The following is a 25,713-nucleotide window of genomic DNA, read 5'->3' as shown; positions in this document are numbered from 1 at the left end:
TTTCATTCTGTGTAATCTTGCATAGTATTAATCCAAAGAAGACTCCTCGGAATTTTGGACAGTAATACAGGCCAAAAGTCTTGTTTCGAAACATTTATCGGATGTTGGGGACGGGTACCGTGTATACACTGTTTATTACTCACTGTGCTACAACCTGCTGAATCTACGTTGCACTACAACAGACATCATTACACATTACATTCACGCCAGTCGTAAAGAAAGACGTCACTGCATGGACGTCGAATTCCACGCTGGCAGTGGGCGTGTATTTGGAGTGCAGATAACGGCTTCCAACATTGCTGGTTATCGGCCAGACTTGGGCAGCTGCCGAGTCACGGTGTGAGACAGAGAGCGACCGGGACTGTGCGAGTGAGAGAGCAAAGCTGAGCGCTGCTGACTTTGCAAACTTCTCTCTCTCTGTCCCTCTCTCTCGCTCCTCCCACCCAACTCCTCTCCGCCTACTTATATAAGTACGCGGTGGCCCGGCAGCCGCCAGTCACTTGTTCAGAGACGCACAACAGTTGCCGCAGCTACAACATGAAGCTCGAGAGTATCGTACCAAACTTCACGGCGCCCTCCACGCAGGGGCCGCTGGACTTCTACAAGTGGAAAGGGGACTCGTGAGTATTTATTTACCTACCCTTTGTGGTGAATCCACTCTTCGTTTTGTTTGTAACATTATGATGATAACCTCCTGCTTGTCTTTTAGTGTTACAAAATGTTCCTTCCAGTCTGTGACAAGGTCAATAACCTCGCCTAAACGTTTCTGTAGGCCATTGTAGACAGGGAGAAGCCGAGGTGGTTTTGAGGCACTTGTTGTGCAAAGACTTCCTTGTGCAAATATATAGGTAGCTTCCCTTCTTGACATGCGAATGTGTCGTGTCTTAACTGTAAATGACTCTGATTTGATATGATTTGCGTATATGTGTGTATGTGTGTGTGTGTGTGTGTGTGTGTGTGTGTGAGAGAGAGAGAGAGAGAGAGAGAGAGAAAGGGAGTGGGTGTAACCCGGTGCCGGCACATAGGCCGCTCTTGTCGAACAGCACCGACTGGTGTGTCGTGTGTAGTGTCGTCATGAACAAATTATCATCCATGTGTCACACCTCGTTATTTCGTGAGGCACTGAGTTTAACCCAGAGACGCTTTGTTTAACCCAAGCATTCACACATGGTCGTCTAATGTATTCTCGTCTTGTCGGCCTATGGCAATTGAAAATTGATCTGTAGACAGACCAAATAGCTTCTTATATATTCTTGGTGACCAGATGCCGCTGGCTATCTCCAGATATCATCATCAATACTGCCAACTCTGTAACTTCACCGTGAATAATTTGGTATGAAGATAGTTATTTAACCGAAAACCTGTCACGAAACACAAATAAAAGAGGTTACGTATATTTCTTGACCAGTTTTTGAGATACAGTTGCCGTAAGTAAGTAGAGGTTATGTGTAAAATTATTCCCAACACTGTTTTTTTCACCATTGGTTTATGAACTGGCCCCCGAAGTGGCTGCGACTTTGCTGTACTTCCTGCTGAATAATATGCGCTTTCTGTTACTGTTTTTACATGTTTTTGTTACAGTTTTGTTCTTCAAAACATTTATATGGCCGTCCTCAACGTGATAGAACCTATGTCTGAGGTATATTTGCATTTCTGGTTTAAACATGAATCCCTCATTTGTGCATTTCCTAAATAAACAAAAAAACCAGAAGTTGTAAATCTGTTTAGTCGTTTCTTTTCCTTAATTTGAATTTGTAGGAACATTTTTAACTTTTTCAGCCTGGAATACCCGCAAATTAGCATACTTATATTAGTCCAAGCAATATGAAATTTGGCCTTTGTGTTTGCATTGAGAGCCAAGCTAGTGACCTAAAAACACCAATTGTTTCCATTACTTGCTCGCTTTGGTCCTCTAAGACAAGGCATTGAAAAGTGGAAAGAACGGAACTTGCGTGCATATTAGAGCCATTTTCACCTAACGCGATCATAAACTCTAATCGGGCTTTAATTTTGCCAATGAACGCCCCCCCCCCCCAAAAAAAGAACATCTTTGCGTCCAGTTGCGTCCAGGATACGTAATAGAGTCTATCTGCGTCTCAGATCCAATTCGGAAGCATTTCTTTATTCAAATGTAGCTGCTGAATACGAGAAGACGAGTTGCACGAATCAACTTCGTCTCGGACAGAAATGCTGTAGCAGCTGTGCATCACTTTTTATCGTTTACTATGCTTTATAAGGCTGTTGTGTTTGTGTAAGTTCAGTGGCATCGTGTTAGAATCTTTAACGCATTAACCGCGTGCGTTCATTAAAGTTAGAAATATTCGTGGCACTGGGAACACGAAAGTAATAAAACCGCGCTTTATGAAAAAATAGAGCTTAAAACGTTTGAAATTTGCACTCTTCAACTATGTATCAAGTGCAACAATAATTCTACACAGTGTCTATAACTGCATAACACATGTTGTCACTCATGTATACAAAGAATATGCTTACAAAGACGTATTTAACTGTGCATTTGACAACTGCAGTTAAAGGTCTTACCAAAATGGAGCATTTTAAGATTTTGATTAATTGTTAACAGTTCTGAAATGACAATGAAATGCGTGTTTTATAATTACCATATATTGGTTGTATACTTAAAAACGTTCTGTGCGTAATGCATGTCTTCTTAAAAATGTTTTTTTGCGGCACTGCGTACTATTATCGTCTACGCTTGACATACGAGGACTGGAACCTATACAACCGATACAAAAGAGTGACACGTTTGCCCCTGTTACTGTATTTCAAAGCAGTCACCAGCGTTGTGTAGAATCCGTTGCCAGCGATGTGGAAGGCGTAGTATACCGTTAGCAGAGTCTGTTCTGTTGATGATGCGAATGGAGCGGTCTGCTGCCTGTCGAATCTGTGGAACAGTTCTGAAGCGAATGCCACGAAGTGGGTCGTTCATCTTGGGAATCAAATAAAAGTCACAAGGACTTAAGTCCGGAGAGCATGGTGGATGGTATAGTAGTTTCCAGTCCCATCGACTGAGCAGAGCAGCCACAGCTTGCGCTGTATGCGCCCTCGCATTGTTGTGCAAAATGATGGTTGGGGCAGAAAGTGTCGCCGTTTCTTTCGCAAAGCTGGTCGCAGGTGATGCTCCAAAAACGAAAAGTGCGTTGACGGTCTGCCATGGAGGAACGTAATGTGTTAGGATAACATCATTACAGTCGTACACGAGAATCATCGTAACTTTAGACCGCTCTATTCACACCATCAACAGAACAGGCTCTGCTAACGGTATACTGCGCCTTCCATAAAGCTGGCAACGGCTTCTACGCAACGCTGGTGATTACTTTGAAGGACAGCAACAGGTGCATACATGTAACTCTTTTGTATCAGTTGTGAGTAAATAGTTGCCACTATTTAAGTTCCAATCCTCGTATAATGTTCCTCTGTCGCAAACATGATTCAAAGATGATCATACAGTGATCTAAATCGGCTGTCAAAACAACACAGTAAGTACAGCTGCGTATTTCATGATGCAGTTCCCAATCTTCAACGTCTATATAAAAATCAACAGTAGCAAACTAAATCGCAGAGTCTTTTCTTTCCAGTGATGGTGGCCGGTTTCGGTTATCATAAGCTTCACCTGACAAAGACGAATTTGCCACGAGCACATGAGGTGCCGGTGTCCGGAGTCGTCGGGTTCTACCGAAGGTAGCCGTCACCGACTCATGTTCTAAGACTAAATTAATCTTAATCAGATGATGCTTATGATAACCTAAATCAGTTACTTCAAGTAGAAAGAGAAGAATTTGAGGTTTGGACTGGTACTATTTACTCGTACATAAAGCAGAGCTTGATGAATTCCAACATGTTGCCGAAATTTTTTCTTCAGCCTTTGCTAACTCGTTGATTGCAGGGATATATTTCTTCGAAGGAAATATCGCAGAGAAAACACAGTTTCACGCGTGGTTTCCTGCATGTCGTTTTTTTCCTCAAAAACATGTCTGAGAATAATTTCATTTCCCTGATAATTGCAAGCTGAATACAAGAAACGAATTCGTAAAAGTATGCGTATGTTGTGCTCTTGTGTCAAAAAGCTGGAACATACGGTTGGAGTGGATATTTCATTCAGCGATTGCTCATAGACAACATTTGTCTACTTTTTTCTATAGTAAATGAAGCTAGTGAAATAGAATTAAAATTACCAAACACTGAATGAGTGGTGGATTTCTCTTTTATTTACAAATTCCCTTTTCTAGAAAATTGATGAGTACAAAATATGCAAACTAGTGAACTGTTAAATTTAACACTCGTTTCACTCTCGCCTTTTTTATTACTACAACTGATCGTTCAGCAGGTCTTTTCTCTTTCGAAAATAACTGGTGATCGATTCCATGCGTAATGTGTTGACCTTTGGCTCAAATGGCTCTGAGCTCTATGGGACTTAACATCAGTCCCCTAGAACTTAGAACTACTTAAACGTAACTAATCTAAGGACATCACACACATCCATGCCCGACGCAGGATTCGAACCTGCGACCGTAGCAGCAGCAGCGCGGTTCCAGATTGCAGCGCCTAGAACCGCTCGGCCACAGCGGCCGGCTGTTGACCTTTCAGCCGTTCATTGACCAAAAACTACATTCTTCAATATTAGTTATCTTCAGAGAAGTACCATGTGCTACGTCTTCGCGTCTTTAAACAAGATTTCTCAGTCTTTTCGTTTATGAACTAACTGTGCTCCAGCATGTTTTTGTAGTTGCCTCCATTGTTGATACAAAATTATGGTGTGCGGTTTCTCTCCTCCTGTGCCGGAAATAGTGCTGTTTCCCAATTAACCATCGCTTTCCGTACAGTCAGTGTGAAAAATGACATAACAGTTAATTTACACATTAACAAGAAGCAAGAGAAAACCATTGATTGGTGGCATTGAACTTCCATTTATCTCAAGAGTGTAATATCCGATCAAATATATTATTTCCCATGAAGGAAGACTAAACACTTCATTTGCTGCAACCACAGGCTTCTTCTGTACATGAAAGACAAATAGTGTGATCCAGGTTGAACGGTAAAAAGGAACGGACTGGCTCGCTGTGTGCTCTGCATCTGCGTTGTGGTACCGTCACGTCATCTGACCATTGTGTTCCGCGTAGTGACATAGAATTCAGTCATGCAGACCGAGATAAGCAATCTGACTGGCTGAAGTTAAGAAGTCATTTATCATTTTAACTGAATTTTCCGATTTCGGAGGCTGAGGCGATTTCCTTTCCCTCTTTACACAACTCGTTTTGACATGGAGTGGTATAAAATTAGTGCGGTGGAGTGGGAGCAGAGGCTGGCAGCGCAGGGAGTGAGCAGCCATAGAAAAATTACATAAAAAAGCGCCACGGAGCGCCTCCCTAATATTACTAAGCCACGCCCGCCAATGCGCCTGACAACAGCGATACGACGCGGCCTTGGACGGTGTGCTCGTGGTCGACCTCTTACGTAACCGGTTCGCCAGCTTCACTGGAGAGCGTCCCCTCCTTGTGTACTCAGCCTGCACGTGTTTATCTTTGCGCATCACGATGTAACGCCTAACAGGTGCCAAGAGCGTAGAAGACGATATGGACTTATCTAAGAGGGAAAAAACAAGAAAAGCAGACCTGATGACTATGGGACAAAATCGACCTTTAAGAGTTGCTTTTGGACTGCTACAATGCCGTTAGTCCTCAGAATATATATATAAATCGTGAGTGAATAGCGTCGGAAGCTCCTTGAGGTTGCTAATAAGCGGATTCAGAAAATATCGTTGTTGGCAAAACACAACTGGCTCTTTATTCGCACGAAGTAATGAGTGCTATAGACAGGGGATCTTAAATTGATTCCACATTTCTATATTTGCACAATGGCTTTTGATATCCTTACTGAAAGCGGCTTCTAATCAGACTGCGTGCGTACGGAGTATCGTCTCAGAGTTGTGTGACTGGATTCGTGTTTTCCAGTCAAATGTGACAGTTCGTAGTAATTGACGGGATGTCATTGACAGAGATAGAAGCGATTTCCGGCGTTCTTCTGGTAAGTATTATAGGTTCTCTGCTGTTACGAATCTATATAAGCAATTTAAGAGATAACCTGAGCGGTCCTCTTATAAGAGACAATCGAACAGTTCCCGTTGGAAGGCCGTACAGTCCAGGATCGGAATACCAATCAGGAAAAATCGCCGTGAGCGTTGGGGCAGCCATCTCACGGACGCACCAGGTTTAAAGGCACCCGTTTGGTGGAACACGGTGTCCTGCTGTGTGGAGAAGCTCGTAGCTGCTTGTTGCATTTCATTAACCGACAGAATCGTCGGCTCCTCAAGGCCTTGTTTTACAGTACAGCAAGCGTGATAAACGCATGTGGAGAGATAAGGACTAAAGGTCGGGTGTCCAGCGCTTGAGTTGGCGTAACTTCTGCTTTCCCATGAAAGAGTTGCACCCCTTGGCGCAACATTCCACAACGGTGGCTTTCGATAAACGTGCTGCCCCATACACATTCTCCATTCTCCGATGGATATCTATCGGTGTTTCGTCTACGGCAACCGAGGAAAGAATAACAGCACGTTGGTCCTGCTTGGACGCATTGGGTAATAATGTCGTCGCCGGCCGGAGTGGCCGTGCTGTTCTAGGCGCTTCAGTCCGGAACCGCGCTGCTGCTACGGTCGCGGGTTCGAATCCTGCCTCGGGCATGGATGTGTGTGATGTCCTTAGGTTAGTTAGGTTTAAATAGTTCTAAGTTCTAGGGGACTGATGACCTCAGAAGTTAAGTCCCATAGTGCTCAGAGCCATTTGAACCATTTTAATAATGTCGTCATAGTTGATATTCCCGCTTGCATTGCACGCATGCCGGAGAGACTCTGCCACAGTTATCACTTCCCTACGTTTTGCTGTTTATATACCTGCATCCTATACGCGCCACGTTGCGTGTAGCAACGACCTCAAACGGAAACTTTTTGATGGGTTCTTATGGACTGTTCGGAGATGATGCTGTCGCCTACCGTGCAGTAAAGATCAAAACCAGTTGCAAAATCATTTAGGCAAGATATCGGCTCTAAACACTGCAAAGTGTTAGGTCCTCCACATGAGTACTAAAAGGAATCTGTTAAATTTCGGTTACATGATGAAACACTGAAGTTTAAAGTTTGTCGATTCCACTGTATACCTAGGAATTACAATAACAAACAACTTAATTTGGAACGACCACATAAAAAATGTTGTGAGGAAGGCGAATCAGAGACTACTTTTCCTTGGCAAGAACACTTAGAAGATGCAACAAATCTACCAGAGAAACTGCGTGCACTGCAGTTATCCGTATTCTTCTGGAGTACTACTGCGCAGTGCGGGAACATTACTAGGTAGGACTAGTGGATAACGTTAGTTTTTTTTTTGGAGGGGGGGGGGGGAATGTCACCTAGAAACTTTTTTAGTGAGTGTCACGTAACACGTTTCGTCAGATTTGACGTAAACTTCGTCGTGGCTAGCATTAAAGGCTTTTGGGATTGTGTGATTAAAGAAGCCACAGAAATAACAATCACTGATAGCATGCTTAGCAAAGGATACGGTCTGCAGGTCAGCAGAGCTCGGGATCCAGCCATCGCGATTTTGATGCGGATGCAGCACACCCAGAGTCTGCGTATGTATGACGATGCCGTGAGCACCGGTGATGTCACAGCCGGCATTTGGAGGGGTACCAGCAGCCCATCAGCAGTCATTCTGCTTGACAATTGCTAAAAAGTGCTTGTTCGAAAGTTGGTGACATTTTAACCACTTGACGCGGCTGTAAACCTAAGAACATTTTACTCGTACAGTAGCGTTGGCCAATAAATCACAATCAAAATCTAAAAAGAGTAGTAGTGTACACTGAAACACTGCTTTATATCTTCAGTTTAAAAAGGAAAATGGCAATCGGCAAACAAACCCAAGAAAATGAAATCCCAACACGCGAAATGAAAACTTATCTCTGTAACCAGCTGTGTATCTGTAACTAATAAAAATGTTGTTCTTGTTATATGGAATATGTTATTCGAGTTAGTCTCCCGCTATCACTTCCTAAAATATTCACTATATATATATATAATCCCATTCGGACAATTCATTTGTGTTGCGTCGTTTATTTTTGTCTTAGAGTGTGTAACAATAACGGGAATATATAGGGTCGTGAAAGAGGAATAGTGACTTGCTCAATTTGTAAGAGTCTTTCTGCTTAATAAATCATCCAATTTTGCTGACATTGTAATCATTTGTTTGTCTATATATATATATATATATATATATATATATATATATATATATATATATATATATATATATATAGACAAATTTGCTGACATTGTAATCATTTGTTTGTCTATATATATATATATATATATATATATATATATATATATAGACAAACAAATGATTACAATGTCAGCAAAATTGGATGATTTATTAAGCAGAAAGACTCTTACAAATTGAGCAAGTCACTATTCCTCTTTCACGACCCTATATATTCCCGTTATTGTTACACACTCTAAGACAAAAATAAACGACGCAACACAAATGAATTGTCCGAATGGGATTATATATATAGACAAACAAATGATTACAATGTCAGCAAAATTGGATGATTTATTCAGCAGAAAGACGCTCACAAATTGAGCAAGTCAATAATGCTTTGGCCCACCTCGGCCCCTTGTGCAAGCCGTTATTCAGCTTGGTAATGATTGCAGAGTTGTTGGAGGTCCTCCCTCCCTAGGAAGAGAGTGTCAAATTATGTCTAATTCGCGCGTTAGATCGTCAAAATCCCGATCTGGGCCTGCCCATAAAGCTTCAAACGTTTTCAACGGGAAGACATCCAGCAACCTTTCTGGTCAATGTAGGGTTGGCAAGCACGAAGATCGCTAGTAGAAACTTTCGCCGTGTGCGGGCGGCCATTATCGTGCTGAAATGTAAGCCCGAGATGGCTGTCCATGAAGGGCAGCAAAACGGGGAGTAGAATATTGTCGAGGTACCGCTGTGCTGTAGAGGTGCCACGGATGACAACTAGAGGGTTCCTGCTCTGAAAAGAAATGGCAACCCGGACCATCATTCCTGGTTTTTGGGCTGTATGTTGGGCGCAGTCAGGTTGATATCCCTCAGCTGTCCCGGGCGTCTGCGTACATATCTTCGGCCTGGAATCTCATTGACTGGTGTAGAGCCATGCTGACCAGTGAAGATATGTCTGGAGACGCCTCTGGTAGTCATCTGCGACACCCTTACAGGACAGAGGTTCGTCACGGTATTTTAGGCCTCGTTTGCTAGCGCTTCATGGCAACCTATTCTGGGCTTACATTTCAGCAAGATGATGCCCGTCCGCATGCGGCGAGAGTTTCTACTGCTTTCTCTTCGTGCTTGCAAAACGCTACCTTGGCCAACAAGGTTGCCGAATCTCTACCCAATTACAGACGATTAGAACATTAGAGCATTATGGGTATGGCCCTCCAATTAGCTCGGCATTCTTACGATTTGGCCAGAGTTTGCCAGGATTTCCGTCAGGAGGACAGCCAAACAGAATAACTGCTTCTACAAGGGCTGGAGGTGGACCATCGCGTTATTGTCTTGGTCAATTTGTTAAGCACTTTATCTCGTCCAGTTTTTCTGAAAATGTAATCATTTCTTAGGCTTTACATGCACATTATACCTTTCGTCCCAGTTTGATCATATACTCGTACTGCATCGTATTTTTGGTCTTAGAGAGTATTAATATTTCGATTGATTCGTAAAAAAATAACTTTTTCTGACTTCTACAGTTTAAAGTTAATTTTTACACCATAGACACTACCGATTCCTTTCTACCAGCCAACGTAAGTGTCAGATAAATGAGTGACCAAGAAATGCTGGGTAATCACATAATAATAAATAAAACTAAACTACTTTGTTTGTTTACTTCGAAGGCTCTGTGAAATTCGTATGTGTAATTCTCGTACTGAAGAATAATATTTACTGTTTTCTTCGCATTTTTGATTTTCGATCCCAGACCGATGGAATTGGTCGTCATGTTTTGCGACTTATTGCTGACGTGATTCTCGTTCCGCAGATGGTGCGTTCTGTTCTCCCACCCGGCAGACTTCACGCCAGTGTGTACCACAGAGCTGGGCCGCATCGCCGTCCACAACCCGGAGTTCCAGAAGCGAGGAGTCAAGCTGCTGGCGCTCTCCTGCGACAAGCTCAAGGACCACGTCGACTGGGTCAACGTGAGTCAGCCAAATGATTTTTTTTCTGGTTGTAAACGAATAGCAGATTGAGGGGCTTCTAAGATGTCTCTTTCAGTGACACAGTTCTCAATAATCTTATTGCTCTAGACAAACAACGTTTTTATAAATACGTGGTACACCACACACCATGTTTAGTTATATTCTATCAAAAATATGCGGAGAGGTACATTTTACAGTTGAAGTAATTAACAGGTGGTTATCTTATCGTCCGCCGGATTTTTTTGTAGATTCACTGTTGTTCTTGATCGATGTGAATTATTAATTTTGTATGAATTAGAACCAGAATTAGTTCTTTTTGCAGATGATACAAGTAGGGTTGCCAAGACGAGCATAGTAGTAACGACGATGCAAATAACACATAATGTTGAAAAGTAATTGTTTATTCTTCATAAACGTCCATGCTTTCAAGATCTAAAATAAAAAAAAGCATTTCCAATTTTTATTGGTAGAAATGTAATGCTAACTGTGAATATGTTCTATCAGCAAGACACTGTAAACACAGAGAAATTTTGAAGATATGGGTGGATATATTGCAGGAAATTTAAAATAGAAGTGCCATTTAATGGGTATGCTAGAATGTATTGGTAACGTCAGATTGTTATAAGAAAAATAGCTAACTCAAGTAGTTACTATATTTTGCATTATTTCATTCACTGGAATCGTAAGAGAAATGTTTTTGGGAAACCAGTGTTCATTACTTGAAATAAAATAACTAAAATTCCGTATGAGGTTTTATATACATTCATGTTTTAGGTATTAGTTTGTTGAATTAATCTTTATTTATTTATGTGAGTAGTTCAGATAACTGATTATGATTTGAGACTAATGGAGGTTTTCGGAAATACTGCTGCGGTTGAAAAAGAAAAAGTGATGAACATTACTCACTCAGAAGTTTGTTACAGAGAGAGTGGATTACACATCTGTTTCGACATATAATCACCCGACTATATAAATACGTTTTTTTGAACAGCTGAGTTTTCAACTATTGTCTATTTGAGAATATAGCTAATAAGAAATGTAAAAAAAAATATGACGAATCTGTCCACAGGACATCAAGTCGTACTGCAAGGACATTCCCGGCGACTTCCCGTACCCCATCGTGTCCGACGAGACGCGCGAGCTGGCCGTCAAGCTGGACATGATCGACGAGCGCGACAAGGACAACGTGGAGAAGGCGATGACGGTGAGGGCCATGTACGTCATCGGGCCGGACAACCGGCTGCGCCTCTCCATGGTGTACCCAGCGTCCTGCGGCCGCAACGTCGAGTGAGTGTCGCTACTCATCTATTTACGTAACCTACATGCATTACGGGGTACATTCATCAGTAAGAGTGAGTGAGATGTTTTCACCTGTGGCTGCGCAAAGCTTTATAATGAACAGTACAAGTCATGTGATTAGCCTAAAGGCATGAGACGACTATCATGATTTAGATTTTAACAAAGCTTCAGACACTGTTCACTTCCAAATGTTACTTGCCTAACTTAGCAGCCTAAGTCTTTTTCTCGTTTCGTTATTAACTGTCGTCGCAAATAAAGGCATGTTTGGGACCATGAAGTTGCGTTGGACTGCTAGTGCAAGGTGTCCCACAGGGCTCAGTATTAGGTGTGATATTCTTCTGATTGTATGCCAAATTATTGTCATCAGTTCTGTTCCACTGTAAATACAAAGTGTATGCTGATAGCTCCCAATGATATTTAACTGTAAATTAATTATCTCGACGACAGCTCTTGAGAATGTCATTGCTGACCTATGCACATTATCCAAAACGTCAGAGAATATGCGTTAACACTCAATAAATCCAAACAGTCGTGGTAAGCTATTCTGGGCTCATCAGCCCTACATTCAGGAATATATGCCGTCTTTTATTGTGAAGGGGATAAACACACATTTTTGTCCCTGAGTGAAGGATTCAGGATTGATAATCGATGAAAACCTATACAGAGCTGAACACACATCTGCAGTTTGAGAGAAGGCATCAGCATATCTCCACGCCTTAAAAAATTTAAAAAGAACTTGGAACTTAAAATGAAACATCTATAAATGCTTTGCTTTCTGTTTAATGTACAACAATTTTATCCTGCAAGATTTTTCTCATGTGATATTACGACGCTTTAGAGTTGGGAATAAGCATCTGCAACGATATAGTTGTGATGTTTGTCATCTTTACCATATTTTACCATATTATGCACAGTTCTCGTGCAGACAAGCCCAAAAATTTCCTTACGCTCTGTAGCGGTTACCGTGTGGTCACTCATATAGACGATCGTCTCCCTACTCGATCCTAACGCTCTTATCTGGAAACAAAACACAGAAATCCATTCCAGTCAAAGTTATATCCTTTCTGACACACAACAATAGGCAGCTGTCTTCTGCAACGCCTTTTCAGCAGCAGGAACCTGGTTTTAGAATGAGTTTCGTCGTTATCTCATAAATGAACATTTCCAGCTTCAAGCGAAAGTTAATGACCTATCTACAAAACAACAAATAACGTCTGCCTTTGTTTTTGCATGTAGCCATTGCATCACCACAAAGTATCATTATCTCCCATCAACCTTTCTCATTTCCTGCTGAAATCTCTAGCTGGTGCAGTCTACCTGATTTTCTCTCTCTTTATCACAGTATCTCACTTTTGTACACCCTTAAATACATTGGAATCTACTGGAATTATTGTTATTGTTAGCGGTGGTGATGGCAGCATTCCTATTACGGTTACTATTATTTCAGTTAGTTATTCCTAAACTGACATCACACACAGACACAATCTCTCTCTCTCTCTCTCTCTCTCTCTCTCTCTCTCTCACACACACACACACACACACACACACAAGTTAGTTTTATGTTCCTTTAATTGCTACTTCCATTTATGATTGTTTAAATGTGATGTAAAAATGTCTTGCACGCGTAAAGCACTGCCTCAATAAAAAAGTGCCTTTTTTAAGGTCATTATCTGATCATGTTAAAAAATGTATAGGTTTTTGTTATGTATGGGATGTATCCATGAGGACATTGATACTAATTTCGTCAGATGTTGTACCTCCATTGGCAAAAGGCCATGCAAGTTACCAAATAATGAAAGCAGTAATAACTTTAGTGTGGGCCTGCGTATCATTCTGATTACATATGTACATTACAGACTCATTTGCCACATACATGATATCATGATCAGCTGACACTTAGTCTTAACTAGTCGCCATTTAGAATTCTTTAAATGTAATTATAGTATAGGAAAAACATTGGAGTTTAGTGAATCAAATCAATATGCTGGCTTCAGAAGTGCACAGAACGCAAAAGATCACTAGCGAGTTCCTAACGAAATAATAAACTGTATGATTGAGTAAAAATTACCACTTGGCCTGTCATCCATAGAGTTTTGAAAAAGCTTTTGAGTCATTTTCAGTTGTATTTGTACTTATAGTCATTTAGAAGCAAATAATTAATTCAAACAACACTAGTATACAGAATAATAAGTGTGCATAAACTCTGCAGATTTCACCACACGTTATCAGGCTAGTGGAAATTTAGAACTGAAAGAGAAGTAAGACAAGAGGAGTCCATGACCCCACACTAATCTCAGTAGCAGTAGAAGCAGCTTTCAGATCCTTAAACTGACGAAACTAAGAAAAATATCGGTCACTGGAACATAATTGACCGACCTTTGATTCGATGATGACATTCAACTGTTTGCTAGAGCTTCAACAATGAACAGAACTTAATAAGTTAACTTGGAAGTATGCCAGAAAACTAATCACATTATGGCTCAAATAATGTACAATTAACACACTGGAGATAAAATAACACAAATTAATACTGGAATGGTACAACCAGTTGATCAGCTGCTATAATTATTGCAGTGAAGCAGGACTGGATGGACAAGGAAATAAATAGAAGAGTAAAAATAGACTTTGGTGAACCATGTAGGACATTCAAGTTATTCATGCGGAGCTTTGTGTAAAGAATAAAGTTCACTGTGTGCATTGCCACCTACAACATACGATAACACAGCTTGGATTTTAAATGTGAAAACTATTCAAAATTAAGATTTTCTCCAAGAGAAATGGAGAGATACATGCTAGAAATTGTAGATTTCATAATATAAGAAACTGCTTTATTAAAAAAAATAATTTTTCTTATATAATTATCTAATTATCTCATACACAAATAATTGAAACTTAACATAAAGGAATGAAAGGAAGATGTGCCTGTTCATTTTAAACTACAGCAACATCTTGCACTACAGTGTTATTGATTCACATTTTTTTCTTATCGTAGATGAAAAGGTGATATTACTGAAAATGTTTCTAAGAAAAGTATTCTAAGTTCCAGAATACTGGAAAAATAGTTTTATATTGGACCACAATGCATTGCTAGAGTATATGACTTTCATTTAAGAGCTCCCTTTGACCACATGAGCATTGTCAAGTTGACATGGAATATATTATATCAAAAGCACATATGTAGGTGCAAAATGACGTATCCTGCTACTAACATTTGAAAGTTGAATAATGTACAACACTATTATAGTCCGAAAATTTTGATTACTGAAAAAAATTCAGTGAGTATTTATTGTTTGAACTTATTGGAAATATATAGTTTTCATGATGGTACTATCACACTTGTGCACCTATATGTTTTAGAATGGTTCCAGATGACCAGAAGTAGTTGTTCAAGACACATTATACCCTCAAGAAATTTATGATATACCAAAATCAAAATATTTCAATGTATATAAGACAGGAAGTGATCTTTTTGTCAGTTAAATTTAATTTTAATTGCGTGTATGTGACTCAGGTAATTACACTAGTAAAATAACAATTTATTTTTGTGAGAATTACAGACTGTTTTGCAGACCTTAACGTAGAATGTAACTTTCGCATGATGTGTCACTGACAAATAACATATCTCGGGGAAACTTGGACCACAGACAGAAACACCTGTTACAGTATAGTGCAGAAGGTAATAGTAAGAAATACTCGATGATGCAAGTAGAAATGACACTTTTCATTAAAAGTCAATAATTACACAGAAGTCACTGCACTCCATGTTGATCCTCTGGACATTACAGAAGGCGGAACGTTGTTCTTAACAGGGTGCGTGTTCACCATGGACAGCAATACATGCTCTGTAACGTGCTCGCATGCCGGCCACAATGTTGGTAAGGAGTCCTTGAAGTACGATGTTCCAGTCCTCCATCAATGTGGTTGACAACTTTTGGATGCTCATTGGTGAGGGTGGACATGCTGAAATACTTACCCCCAGAGCATTTCACATGTGCTCGACGGCATTTAAGTCGAAGGATGGGGCAGGTCAGTCCATTCGCCGAATATCCCCTCGTTCCAAAAGCCTGCACGGTTCGAACGGACATACATAAAAATGAAGTCTGGGGCGAATGCACTCATAAAAAGACGCACATGGTGAAGGAGTACAGGGACACATCAACGTTGACCTGTGAATGCACCATTTCGAAGTCAGTATAACCATGCAATGTTGTGGCTGGATCACTAAAACGAGTATGTTCGGAAATGGTCCTGAATGCGTTATGTGTTCACTCCTGTAGCCATGTGAGGGTATCTCCAGTTGAAATAGTTGTCTACTGCTCAACTGGAGACTTCCTTTCTCACTTTAATAGAATGTATGATACATGCAGTACTGCTACCCCAAAACTTTAACTAAAGTGAAAGTGCAGTCAGTAGTTGATAATACATTTCAAATGATACCTAAACTGCATTTATAGAAATGTCCACATCCACACACGTTCTCTGCAAGCTACCATACGGTGCATGGGGAAGGGTATCCAGTACCATAACTTAATTCCTTACCTGTTCCACTCGCATACAGAGCAGGGAAAAGCGACCATCTTCATTGCTCTGTATAAGCCCTAATTTCTATTATCTTCCTGGTTCTTACGCGAAATGTTCGTTGAAAGCACTCCGTCTTCAGGTCACAAGTGGCCCATCGGGATTCTTTGCTTTGACCGGAGCAGCTATTATTTGGGCGAGTAGTTCCTCAATTGGTATCACGAGGCTGAGTGCACGCCGAAAAATGGCAACAGCGCATGGCGGCCCGGATGGTCACCCATCTTCCCTGGGAAAGAACATAGCCTTCCCTGCAGGGACTCTCGTTTGAGTTGCCGAAGCACCTCCATGATGCCTGCGCGTTGTTCAGACCTACTGGTCACTAATCTAACAGACCGCCTCAGAACTGCTTCGATATCTTCTTTCAATCCCACCTGGTATAAATCCCAATTATTCGAGCAATACTGAAGAATGGGTCGCACTAGTGTCCTATTTTCGGTCTCCTTTACAGATGAAGCAAACTTCCCTAAAATTCTCCCAGTAAACCGCCTTCAACCACTATCCTTCCCTACTGCAATCCTTACGAGCTCATTCCATTATCTTTGCAAGTGTCTTAAGCAGGACACTACTAATGGTGTACTCGAACGTTGTGGGTTTGTTTTTTCTTCTCATTTTCATTAACTGACATTTTTCTACATTTAGAGCCAGCTGCCATTCGTCACATCGACTAGGAATTTTGTCTATATTATCTTGTATCCACCTATAGTCTTTCAATGACGACACCTTTCCGTACACCAGAGCGTCATCAGGAAACAATCGCAAATTGCTCTTACCCCATCCACAGGTCATTTACGTATATAGAAAATAACAACAGCCCTATCACACTACCCTGGGGCACTCCGGAAGACATCTTCGTCTCTGCTGAACACTCGCTGTCGAGGACAACCAACTGCGTTCTGTTACTTAGGCTTCCGAGATATTCTTTGATATAAAATATAAGCGGCAGCCACGGGCGTAGACATAGCGTAACAACTCGAACAGAAGATTTCCTCCAGGAACTACCGTAGCCTACAGTGTTGCCAGGTTGTGGAGATAGCCAGACTTTAAGTATTATCAGCGTGGTCAGTTTTTTTGTCCCTAAACTCCGCGGTGACCGGCCGCCAGCCAGGTTTTGTGTCAAAAGAGTGTACCTTCATTAACAGTCTGTAGCGGGGCACCGTGACAAGTGCTTTTCAGAAATCCAGGAATATGGAATCTGCCAGTTGACCTTCATCCGTGGTTCGTAGGATAACATGTGACAAAAGCGTAAGCTGAGTTTCGCATGAGCGATAATTTCTAAAACCTTGCTGATTTGTCGACAGAAGCTTTTCCATCTCCAGGAAATTTATTTTATTCAAACTGAAAATGTGGTCAAGAATTCTGCAGCAATGGGATGTTAAAGATAAGGGTTCGCAATTTTTTCTGGTATTTCTTTTGCTCTTCTTGTATACAGGAGTCATCTGCACTTTTTCCAGTCGGTTGTGTCTTTGAACTGAGAGAGAGATTCGCGATAAATGTTGCTTAAGGGGCTAGTGCTGTAGAGTACTCTCTGTAAAACCGAACTGTGATTCCATCTGGACCTGTAGACTTATTTGCTTTCAACTCTTTCAGTTGTTTCTCTTTTCCAGGGATGTTTTTACTGTGTTCTCCATATGTGAGTCCGTGTGATCACCAGACAAAGGTATTTAGTACGATCCTCCGGCGTGACGCTTTCCTAAATGTGAAATTTAAACTTCCAACTTTCCCATTGCTAACTTCTACTCTACCACCAAACTGATCAACGAGTGACTGGATAGGATCCTTGGACCTACATATCAGTTTTACGCAGGATCAGAATTTTCTCGGGTTTTTGGCAAGATCTTTTGCGAAGGTATGACGGTGGCAGGTATATGCTGCGGACGTGGACCTTCTTACAGCCGCACAAATTACTACTTACTTTGCCTGTCGCCTTTGACGCGTTCTCTTTCGAACCGAGAGTGCAACAGCCTTTACTTCCTCAGCTTTTACGGAATTTCTTTGCCAACCACGGTGGTCCTTCTGTTCCTAATCCACTTACTTTGCACATACTTCTCCAGATCACGATTTACAATCCATTTAAACTTCACGCGTAGTTACTCTATGACCATCATACTTTTATTCTTTCTCACAAGGTTTGTATCTTAGCTGTCAATGTGAAGAGTGTCTCCCTCTATGTATTTCCTGGTGTTTCAGTGAGCTGCTGCGCGTGATCGACTCCCTGCAGCTGACGGACCGGCTGAAGGTGGTGGCCACCCCCGCCAACTGGACGCCCGGCACCAAGGTGATGATCCTGCCCCACGTGCCCGACCAAGACCTGCCCAAGCTCTTCCCCGGCGGCGTCGAGCGCGTCTCCATGCCCTCCGGAAACAACTACGTGCGCACCACCACAGACTACTGAGATGTTCAATATTTCGTCACCAATATCATCATACAGTTTTTGTATTTCATTGTAATATCATAATAAAAATTCTCGTTTTCTCTATAAAATGTTGATTTTCTCTTTTGAGGCCTCCCTATTGCATCTGGATGAGACTTTCATAAGTTCAAAACTGCGATCTGGGTGGATAATCACTTTGATCTTCAGTCATTGGAAGTGTTTATAATTTGTTCAAATACTGGAACGAAATCAATGACCATTTTTGTCAATGTTTTCATACAGTACCACCTACAGCACCACCGGTGAACCAGTTTATTTATTTCTTATTTTCATGAGAACTGACACATACATTGTAGCAATATATTCCATTACAGACTCACATCAATATGTAAGTGCGAGTCAGCTTCAGTGATATGAAAAATTGTCGCCCCAGCACAGCCATATGAATTCTTACAGGTTGTAAAAGACATAAAACGTTTCTCTGTTATCAACACTATATGATGAGGTGCAGCATTCTTCCACCTCATGCCATCAACCTGGGTAACGTTCCTGGTGCAATCTGAAAATCCATTTTTACAATTATTCTACCAACCTATGCATTACCTAACATGGACATGAATCATTAAGTGGACATAATTTCTACTACCTCATTTTGGAAGGGTTGCGGCGAGGGTAGTTACGAAACTCTACTCAGTATATAGACTACCATGAGGAGGTGCGTTGTGTGTAGGGAGCTGTAATAATATTTGCAGTGTAGTGCCTAGGTATTTAATAGACTATCATGAGGAGGTGTGTTTTGTGGAGGGAGTTGTAATAATATTCTGATGTTCACTATTCAATTACTGCTGGAATTACATCATTTCAATAAATCCGCATTTCCTAATAAAAGTTTCTACTGGTAAAATATCCCATATGCTACAGCATTTGTCTTTTACTGGCATATATTGAATAATCTGCATATTGGTGGATGATTATCTGATCTGTAACACAATTTAAGATTTGTTGCCATACAATACTTATTAAAAAATCACGCCAGAGACATAAAGAAGGCTTTTACCAGCTCTTAACAATTTACAGTCACTGTATGGCAAGTGTTATTAATGGTCCAAATCGCTAAATACTTTACTTGATACTGCTAACAATACTATTAAACAGCTGTCACTCCATCTTGTCTCATACTTGTATATGTAATCTACACTGTAATGTATTGATATTTAAATATGCCTTTTTCATACAATTCATTTTACTTTAATTTTCATCAAGAACATAATTAACAAAAAGTCACTAGTACCTCACAGCAGTGCATATGCGTTCTTAAATATTAATTAATCACATTCTTGTTTTCTTGAGCTGAATTTCAACAGTATTCATTATTACATTTATACACAATGAAATTAAAACTGCTTCCATCACATAAAACCAACACATGTCTATAATCAGGAGACTGAGTAGTTTAATGTAGTACAGGTCAAAGATCCAGAAAGGTATATTAGCGAGGTTGATATTTTTACAGTACATAGAACTACAAAATTTCAAATATAAAATTCTTCAGCAAAATAAAAATTCTTTAGTAAAATTAACTACACCTTAGGAAGCAGCAAACCAGAAATTACTGACTGCATAATAAGGATACAGAAAACATAGCTAGTGAAGTAATTTCCTATTGATTAAGTAATTGTCCAAAAAGTAATTGCAAGATGGAAGTTATTTGGCACTAACTTACTCTAGGAGTGATGGTAAAGCAACGAGACGTTCACTTTGCTATGGTTTAGAGTTAAGTCCATTTTACTCACATATTGAAACTACATGATGAATTAAGATTATTAATGAGCATCTATGAGGATGAGTCACACACTGATAATAATCATATGTTTCACCATCGAAAGTGTGGTTATATTATACAGTGATGTTTAGTAGTTTCTAACACATGCAAGCTGTCCCAAAACTTTAGGGTCAAAATCAAACTGACAGTAGAGGATACTAAATAAGTAGTTTGAGAACAGGAAGCATTGCTGAAAAGGAATATTAAGTTTATTGTCATAAACAACTTACAGTTTTATAGCAAAAACTTCAGTCCTTAGCAACGGTTCAAAATGTTGCCTACCAGCCTCAAAGCATGCAGTACAACGACCCACATTTTTTCCACATTGTCTCAAAAATACCTGTTGTTCATTAGTGAATGAGGCAAGCAGCTGAGACGATACCAAACAGTTTTGTCTCTATTTCTACTGTGTTTCATATACCAAAGAATCTCATAGAATTTTTTTTTACAGGAGTGAGATGTAATTGCACTTGCTACTGAACAGGTTCTCCTGTTCAATTCCAAAAATGATTGTATCTTGTGCTGGTATTAGTAGCGGACTGAGATGATGAACTGTCGTGTTCACACCACGTCTATTTGCGGCCAACTGGTACATTTGTAAGGTCTCTATTATGTTTTTCTAAAATTGAAGTTCATTTTCCACATCTTCCAGTGCATTTAATATATCATGCCGGGAGAAGGATTCAGTAGCTGAATGTTTCATTATCGACCATAATTCCGTACATTCTCTGAGTTCATATTTGTTCTGTATCCGCTCTACAAGCACAAATGACGTTTTGCTAAATCCCTATGGTTCCTCCCCCTCATTAACAATGATGTTTTTATATTGTACTGATGCACCTTTTTCCCACTCATTCCCTCACAGAATGAGAGAGTGAGTGAATGCCTCTGGTGGCGGGTAAATTTCTTATCTGGTGCTGTGGTAGTTTAGCCAGCTTTTGTGTAGGCCTGGAGAGAGGCAAAGAGGCTTTCGTTCCTCCTGGTCGAAGAGCTTTTGTGCTTAAGTTGGCATGGTGCAAAAAGGATTTCTCTGACGACCCCGGCTACTGGTGGGGAGCCCGAATTGATTAGGGTATTGTTCACTGGTGCCTGATATCTGGGAGCTCCTTTACGGTAGTGAGTGCGGTAATGCAACTTGTGTAAGTTTCAGCGTGGTTGAGGTCTTTAGACGTTCATTTTCTGCTTCAGACTTCTGCTTTCATTCAGAATAGAAGGTGGTGCAGTTTCTGTAATTATTCAGTTTTACTAGTAGTTACTTTGTTCACCCAGAACTTATGAATGAGGGAACATGGTGCGCAAGCTATGTGTAGTCTCAGAATTCTTGTTTCCCAGTGTGAATGTGTGTGCTTGTAGTTTTTATTTATTCTTCTGTATTCCGTAGTTTTTATCCGTTAGTACATGTGCCTCTGTTTGTTCAATCAAATTTGTTCGTCGTTAGTTTCGGCGAGCCATCAGTTTATGGAATCTGTTTCATCTTACAATTATTCCACAGCAATTTAGTTATGTGGGTAACTCCTTCCAAGGAGTAACAGACATTTTGGGACTTTTTTCTTTTTCGATGTGGCTTTGTGTGGCTTGGAACACTTGTTTTAAAGATGAAGAGGCCTACAGCTCGTCTGTTCCAAGTTCTCGTTCTATATTGACAGGCCTTAGATGACATTGCTTGTGCTTGTGTGTTGTGTCTTATGTACGTTCCTGACCTGATTTGCATTTCGGGTCGTAATTCTCGTTCCATTCTACGGCTTGAGTTTCCTGTGTTATGTATTAAGCTGTTGGAGCAAACATTTTGCCGAATACACGTGTTTTGGTGCGCATGTTGCAGTTCTTCCAGTTTCTTTCTTATCTTCTGCGTGGTGTTACTGAGAATGCGAAATGCTTGTGTAATTCCTTATCTTAACGTTATTCCTGTTTTAAGATGCCCTAAGGATTTATAAGCCCAGAAAGCAATGAATCAGTTTATGCGGTGCATTCTCGTGATCAGACAGGCATCAATAATCATAAGGTTTTATATAAATGTATACGGTTTTTCTATTTGTTTATGATAAAATAAATGTTAGGTACTAATAAAATTGAATCTCACTTTTACTGATAGTAATTCATGCCATATATCTCAATCTTTGAGCCATAGGACGGATCCAACAGCGTTTTGCGATGTGCAAGTACATGCCTATTAAATAAAGTTTATTTTATAAAGTAAGTAACATGGGAACAGAATAGCGGTTTGATTAATGGTAGGTCTGAGCTGTGAGTCATATATTTACAGCCTGCCCTATATCCAAAGAACTGGTAATCTGAAGCTTATCCTCTTTGGAAGCATCGACGAGTTTTGTTTCATGATCAGAATTAGCCGGCTTGCGCTGATCTGTTTAGCCGCCGTTACGGCTATCTCGTTACGCCAACTGCTAGGGCAAACAATATTGGAGCGTTCGAGATATTTAAAACTCCCGGTCACAGAATAGTTAACAGAGCCAGCTACTTCTAAATCGTAATATTTCGTGTTCTCAATATTTTGTTTGAACTCTCAGTGTAACGTGTTTCATAAAAAAACGCGTTACATTGGCGACCCTAAAAAGGACTGTAAATGTAAAAATGTACTGTTCAGAAATGTGGATGTTTCATGACCAACTGTTTTTCTTTCATGTTATCATACCATTTGATTGTCACTCAAGATAAATGTTAACTGTATGAAGAAAATATTATAACAATGTTCAATAAGTGCTTTGTCAAGTAACAAAATACAATGTAGCGGTTGTAACTAGTAAAATGAACAATAAAGCAAATCGTACAAATACAGTAGTTTCTACCGAAACAGCACAAGAGTAAGGCATTCTTAGCCTACAATAGTTCAATCATAAATGGTTTAGTGTTAAGTTACTATAGGACCAAACTGCTGACGTCATCGGTCCCTAGGCATACACAGTACTTAATCTAACTTAAACTAACTTACGCTAAGGACAAGACACACACCCATGCCCGAGGGAGGGCTCGAACCTCTGACGGGGGGAGCCGCGCAAACCGTGGCACGACGCCCAAGACCTCACGGCTAATAACTGTTAGTGTAGTAGTGAGTAGTGATAAGATCTTTTGGCATTAAATAAAAATCTCCATCGCCATTGCTTCTCCGTTCTTACACAGTACATAAATACACAGAAACACACTTAAATAGAATTACACACATACAGTAATCTAATTTTTTTTTAAAAATTGTAGGTCAGAGACAAAGGCGTGGAAAGGTTATGTTGACAACGCTACAAAACACAAACAACAACACGTACTTGAAGTACAAAAACAAACAGAACATAGTGGTGTGCATAAAAGTGTGTTGTGAGAAATGAATAGTGCTGTAGGACATCTGAAAATTAGACCATAATTATCAGTGTCTAACACAAGAAAACAACAATGTGCTAGTAGACCGCGTTTCCCGATGTAAGCGAGAAATCAACCTACTGTTAACGAACTGTTTCCCGAGCTAAAAGCAAATCAAAATGTAAATAACTTAATTACAGACCACTGATGATGCTCTACCTCAGTAAAGCAAAACGAGTTTGGTGAAAAAAATCGCGCATTTTTTGTAGTTGCAACGACAGAATAAAAATACCCTCACGAATTATAAAGGAACTACGGACACTATGGCCACACAAATGAAGGAATTATTTTTACATTTCATAAGAAAGCCACACGACGGCGCATATACATAACTAAGCGCGCGCATTTTGTTGGAGCGATGTTCTGTTGTTTCCAAAGAAATGTTTTACATTAATAATGTTGTGCTGCACACGAATACCATCTGTGATTTATTTACGTGTTATTCGCAATGCTATCAGCTGTTGCTTCATCCAGTTATCTTTGTACATGAGTGCGATAAAAACTAGACGATAGGCTACCATGCTGGAATAGACACTAACAGATTACGTGCCAAAATGGAAATACGCCAGTGAAAATGTAGATCACCTTACCGGTTCAGCAATGACTTCACGTCACCTGTTGGGAACGAAGATATTGTAGAGAATACTGGTACATATTATGCAAATGCGCCAAGGATTAGAAACTATGATAAATGGTTTGAGGAATGAATAACAAAACGCATCAAAACACGTAGATAGTATGGCTATGTTCCGGCTAGTGAGGTTGCACAAAACGCCGAGCAAGTTAAAAAATCAAACCGAAGAGTTGAAATCAGAGGATGCCGATCACGCAACAGAGCTGTTACGTGAAGATGTTGAAAATATGACAACCGAAATTTCAGGATTACGAAAAGCTGCTAAGGGTAACATCAGTCGGTAACAGAATTAACTGATAACATTAATACTGTAAAATTAGAACAAAACACTTTAAAATCAACACTTTAGCAAGTACTAACGCGCTATCGGAAGATCTTTCTACCGAACACGAAAAGAAGGTAGATGGGTTTTTAAGAGAAAAAGATAATCAGAATACAGAAAGGGTAGGATCAGAATTACAAAAGGTGGTGCATGTGAGTTAACGAGCATTGCGCTCTCATTTAAATATAAGACCGAAAGAGTCAGCCTACAGGAATTATGAAACCAACCCTATCGTCCAGGACCACGTGCCATAATGGGCGCAGGTTCACCATGAGATGGGGAAACTCTCAGGCGTCTATTGTCTATTGAGGCCTAAGTGCTGTAGTGTGAGAGTGAGACAGACAAGAAACTACATCATATGGAAACCCAGTAGAAGCCCTTTGTGGCCAAGGAACCGTAGCAGTGTTAAATATGGTGGACCCAATATATATATACAGGGAAACATTTACGAAAACTATTTAATTCTGTAGTAATGCAGGGAATGAAGCCACAGTAATTTTAATCTGCCATCCTTCATAAATTTTCACGGTGATCCCAATAAAACTTGAATATTGATCTCATCTGTAATAGTTTAGGATTTGTAACAAAAGCCGCGCGGGATTAGCCGAGGGGTCTAAGGCCCTGCAGTCATGGACTGTGCGGCTGGTCCCGGCGGAGTTTCAAGTTCTCCCTCGGGCATGGGTGTGTGTGTTTGTCCTTAGGTTAATTTAGGTTAAGTAGTGTATAAGCTTAGGAACTGTTGACCTTAGCAGTTAAGACCCATAGGATTTCACACACATTTGAACATTTTTTGTAACAAAGACCTAAATGCTAAAATTTGAACGCATTGTCCGATCTTAACGACCGACATTTCATATAGAAGCGCATCATTATAACGACAAATATTGTAAATATCAACTCTGTGACTTTGTTTGTTTAAAAGATATAGTAAATTTAAATTATCAGTATTTAAAGTTTAGCATGAGATCATCATCGCCTCCATACAAAACACATTGAACGATGACATCATGACACCTTATTGAATCATTAGGTAATAGAATATTTGTTGTAAAGTTTAGGGCATAGTAGTAACTTTTGTTCTTTATTTATGTATCAGAAAGCA

The 25,713-nt window shown here is 40.2% G+C and overlaps 1 protein-coding gene across 1 annotated transcript; it reads left to right on the top strand.

Moving 5' to 3' along the window:
• Positions 1-480: 480 nt before the first annotated feature.
• LOC126272126 (peroxiredoxin-6-like) lies at positions 481-18,577 on the top strand. The gene is made up of 4 exons (XM_049974727.1): positions 481-620; positions 10,063-10,219; positions 11,289-11,506; positions 18,284-18,577. The coding sequence occupies exons 1-4, from the start codon at positions 538-540 to the stop codon at positions 18,486-18,488; spliced, it is 663 nt and encodes a 220-aa protein (XP_049830684.1). The 5' UTR covers positions 481-537; the 3' UTR covers positions 18,489-18,577.
• Positions 18,578-25,713: the final 7,136 nt, after the last annotated feature.

Source organism: Schistocerca gregaria, chromosome 5 (genome assembly GCF_023897955.1).
Source record: "Schistocerca gregaria isolate iqSchGreg1 chromosome 5, iqSchGreg1.2, whole genome shotgun sequence".
In the NCBI taxonomy this organism is placed as follows: Eukaryota; Metazoa; Arthropoda; class Insecta; order Orthoptera; family Acrididae; genus Schistocerca; species Schistocerca gregaria.
Note: the sequence above shows the minus strand (reverse complement) of the source record. Positions and strands in the feature narration are given on the sequence as shown.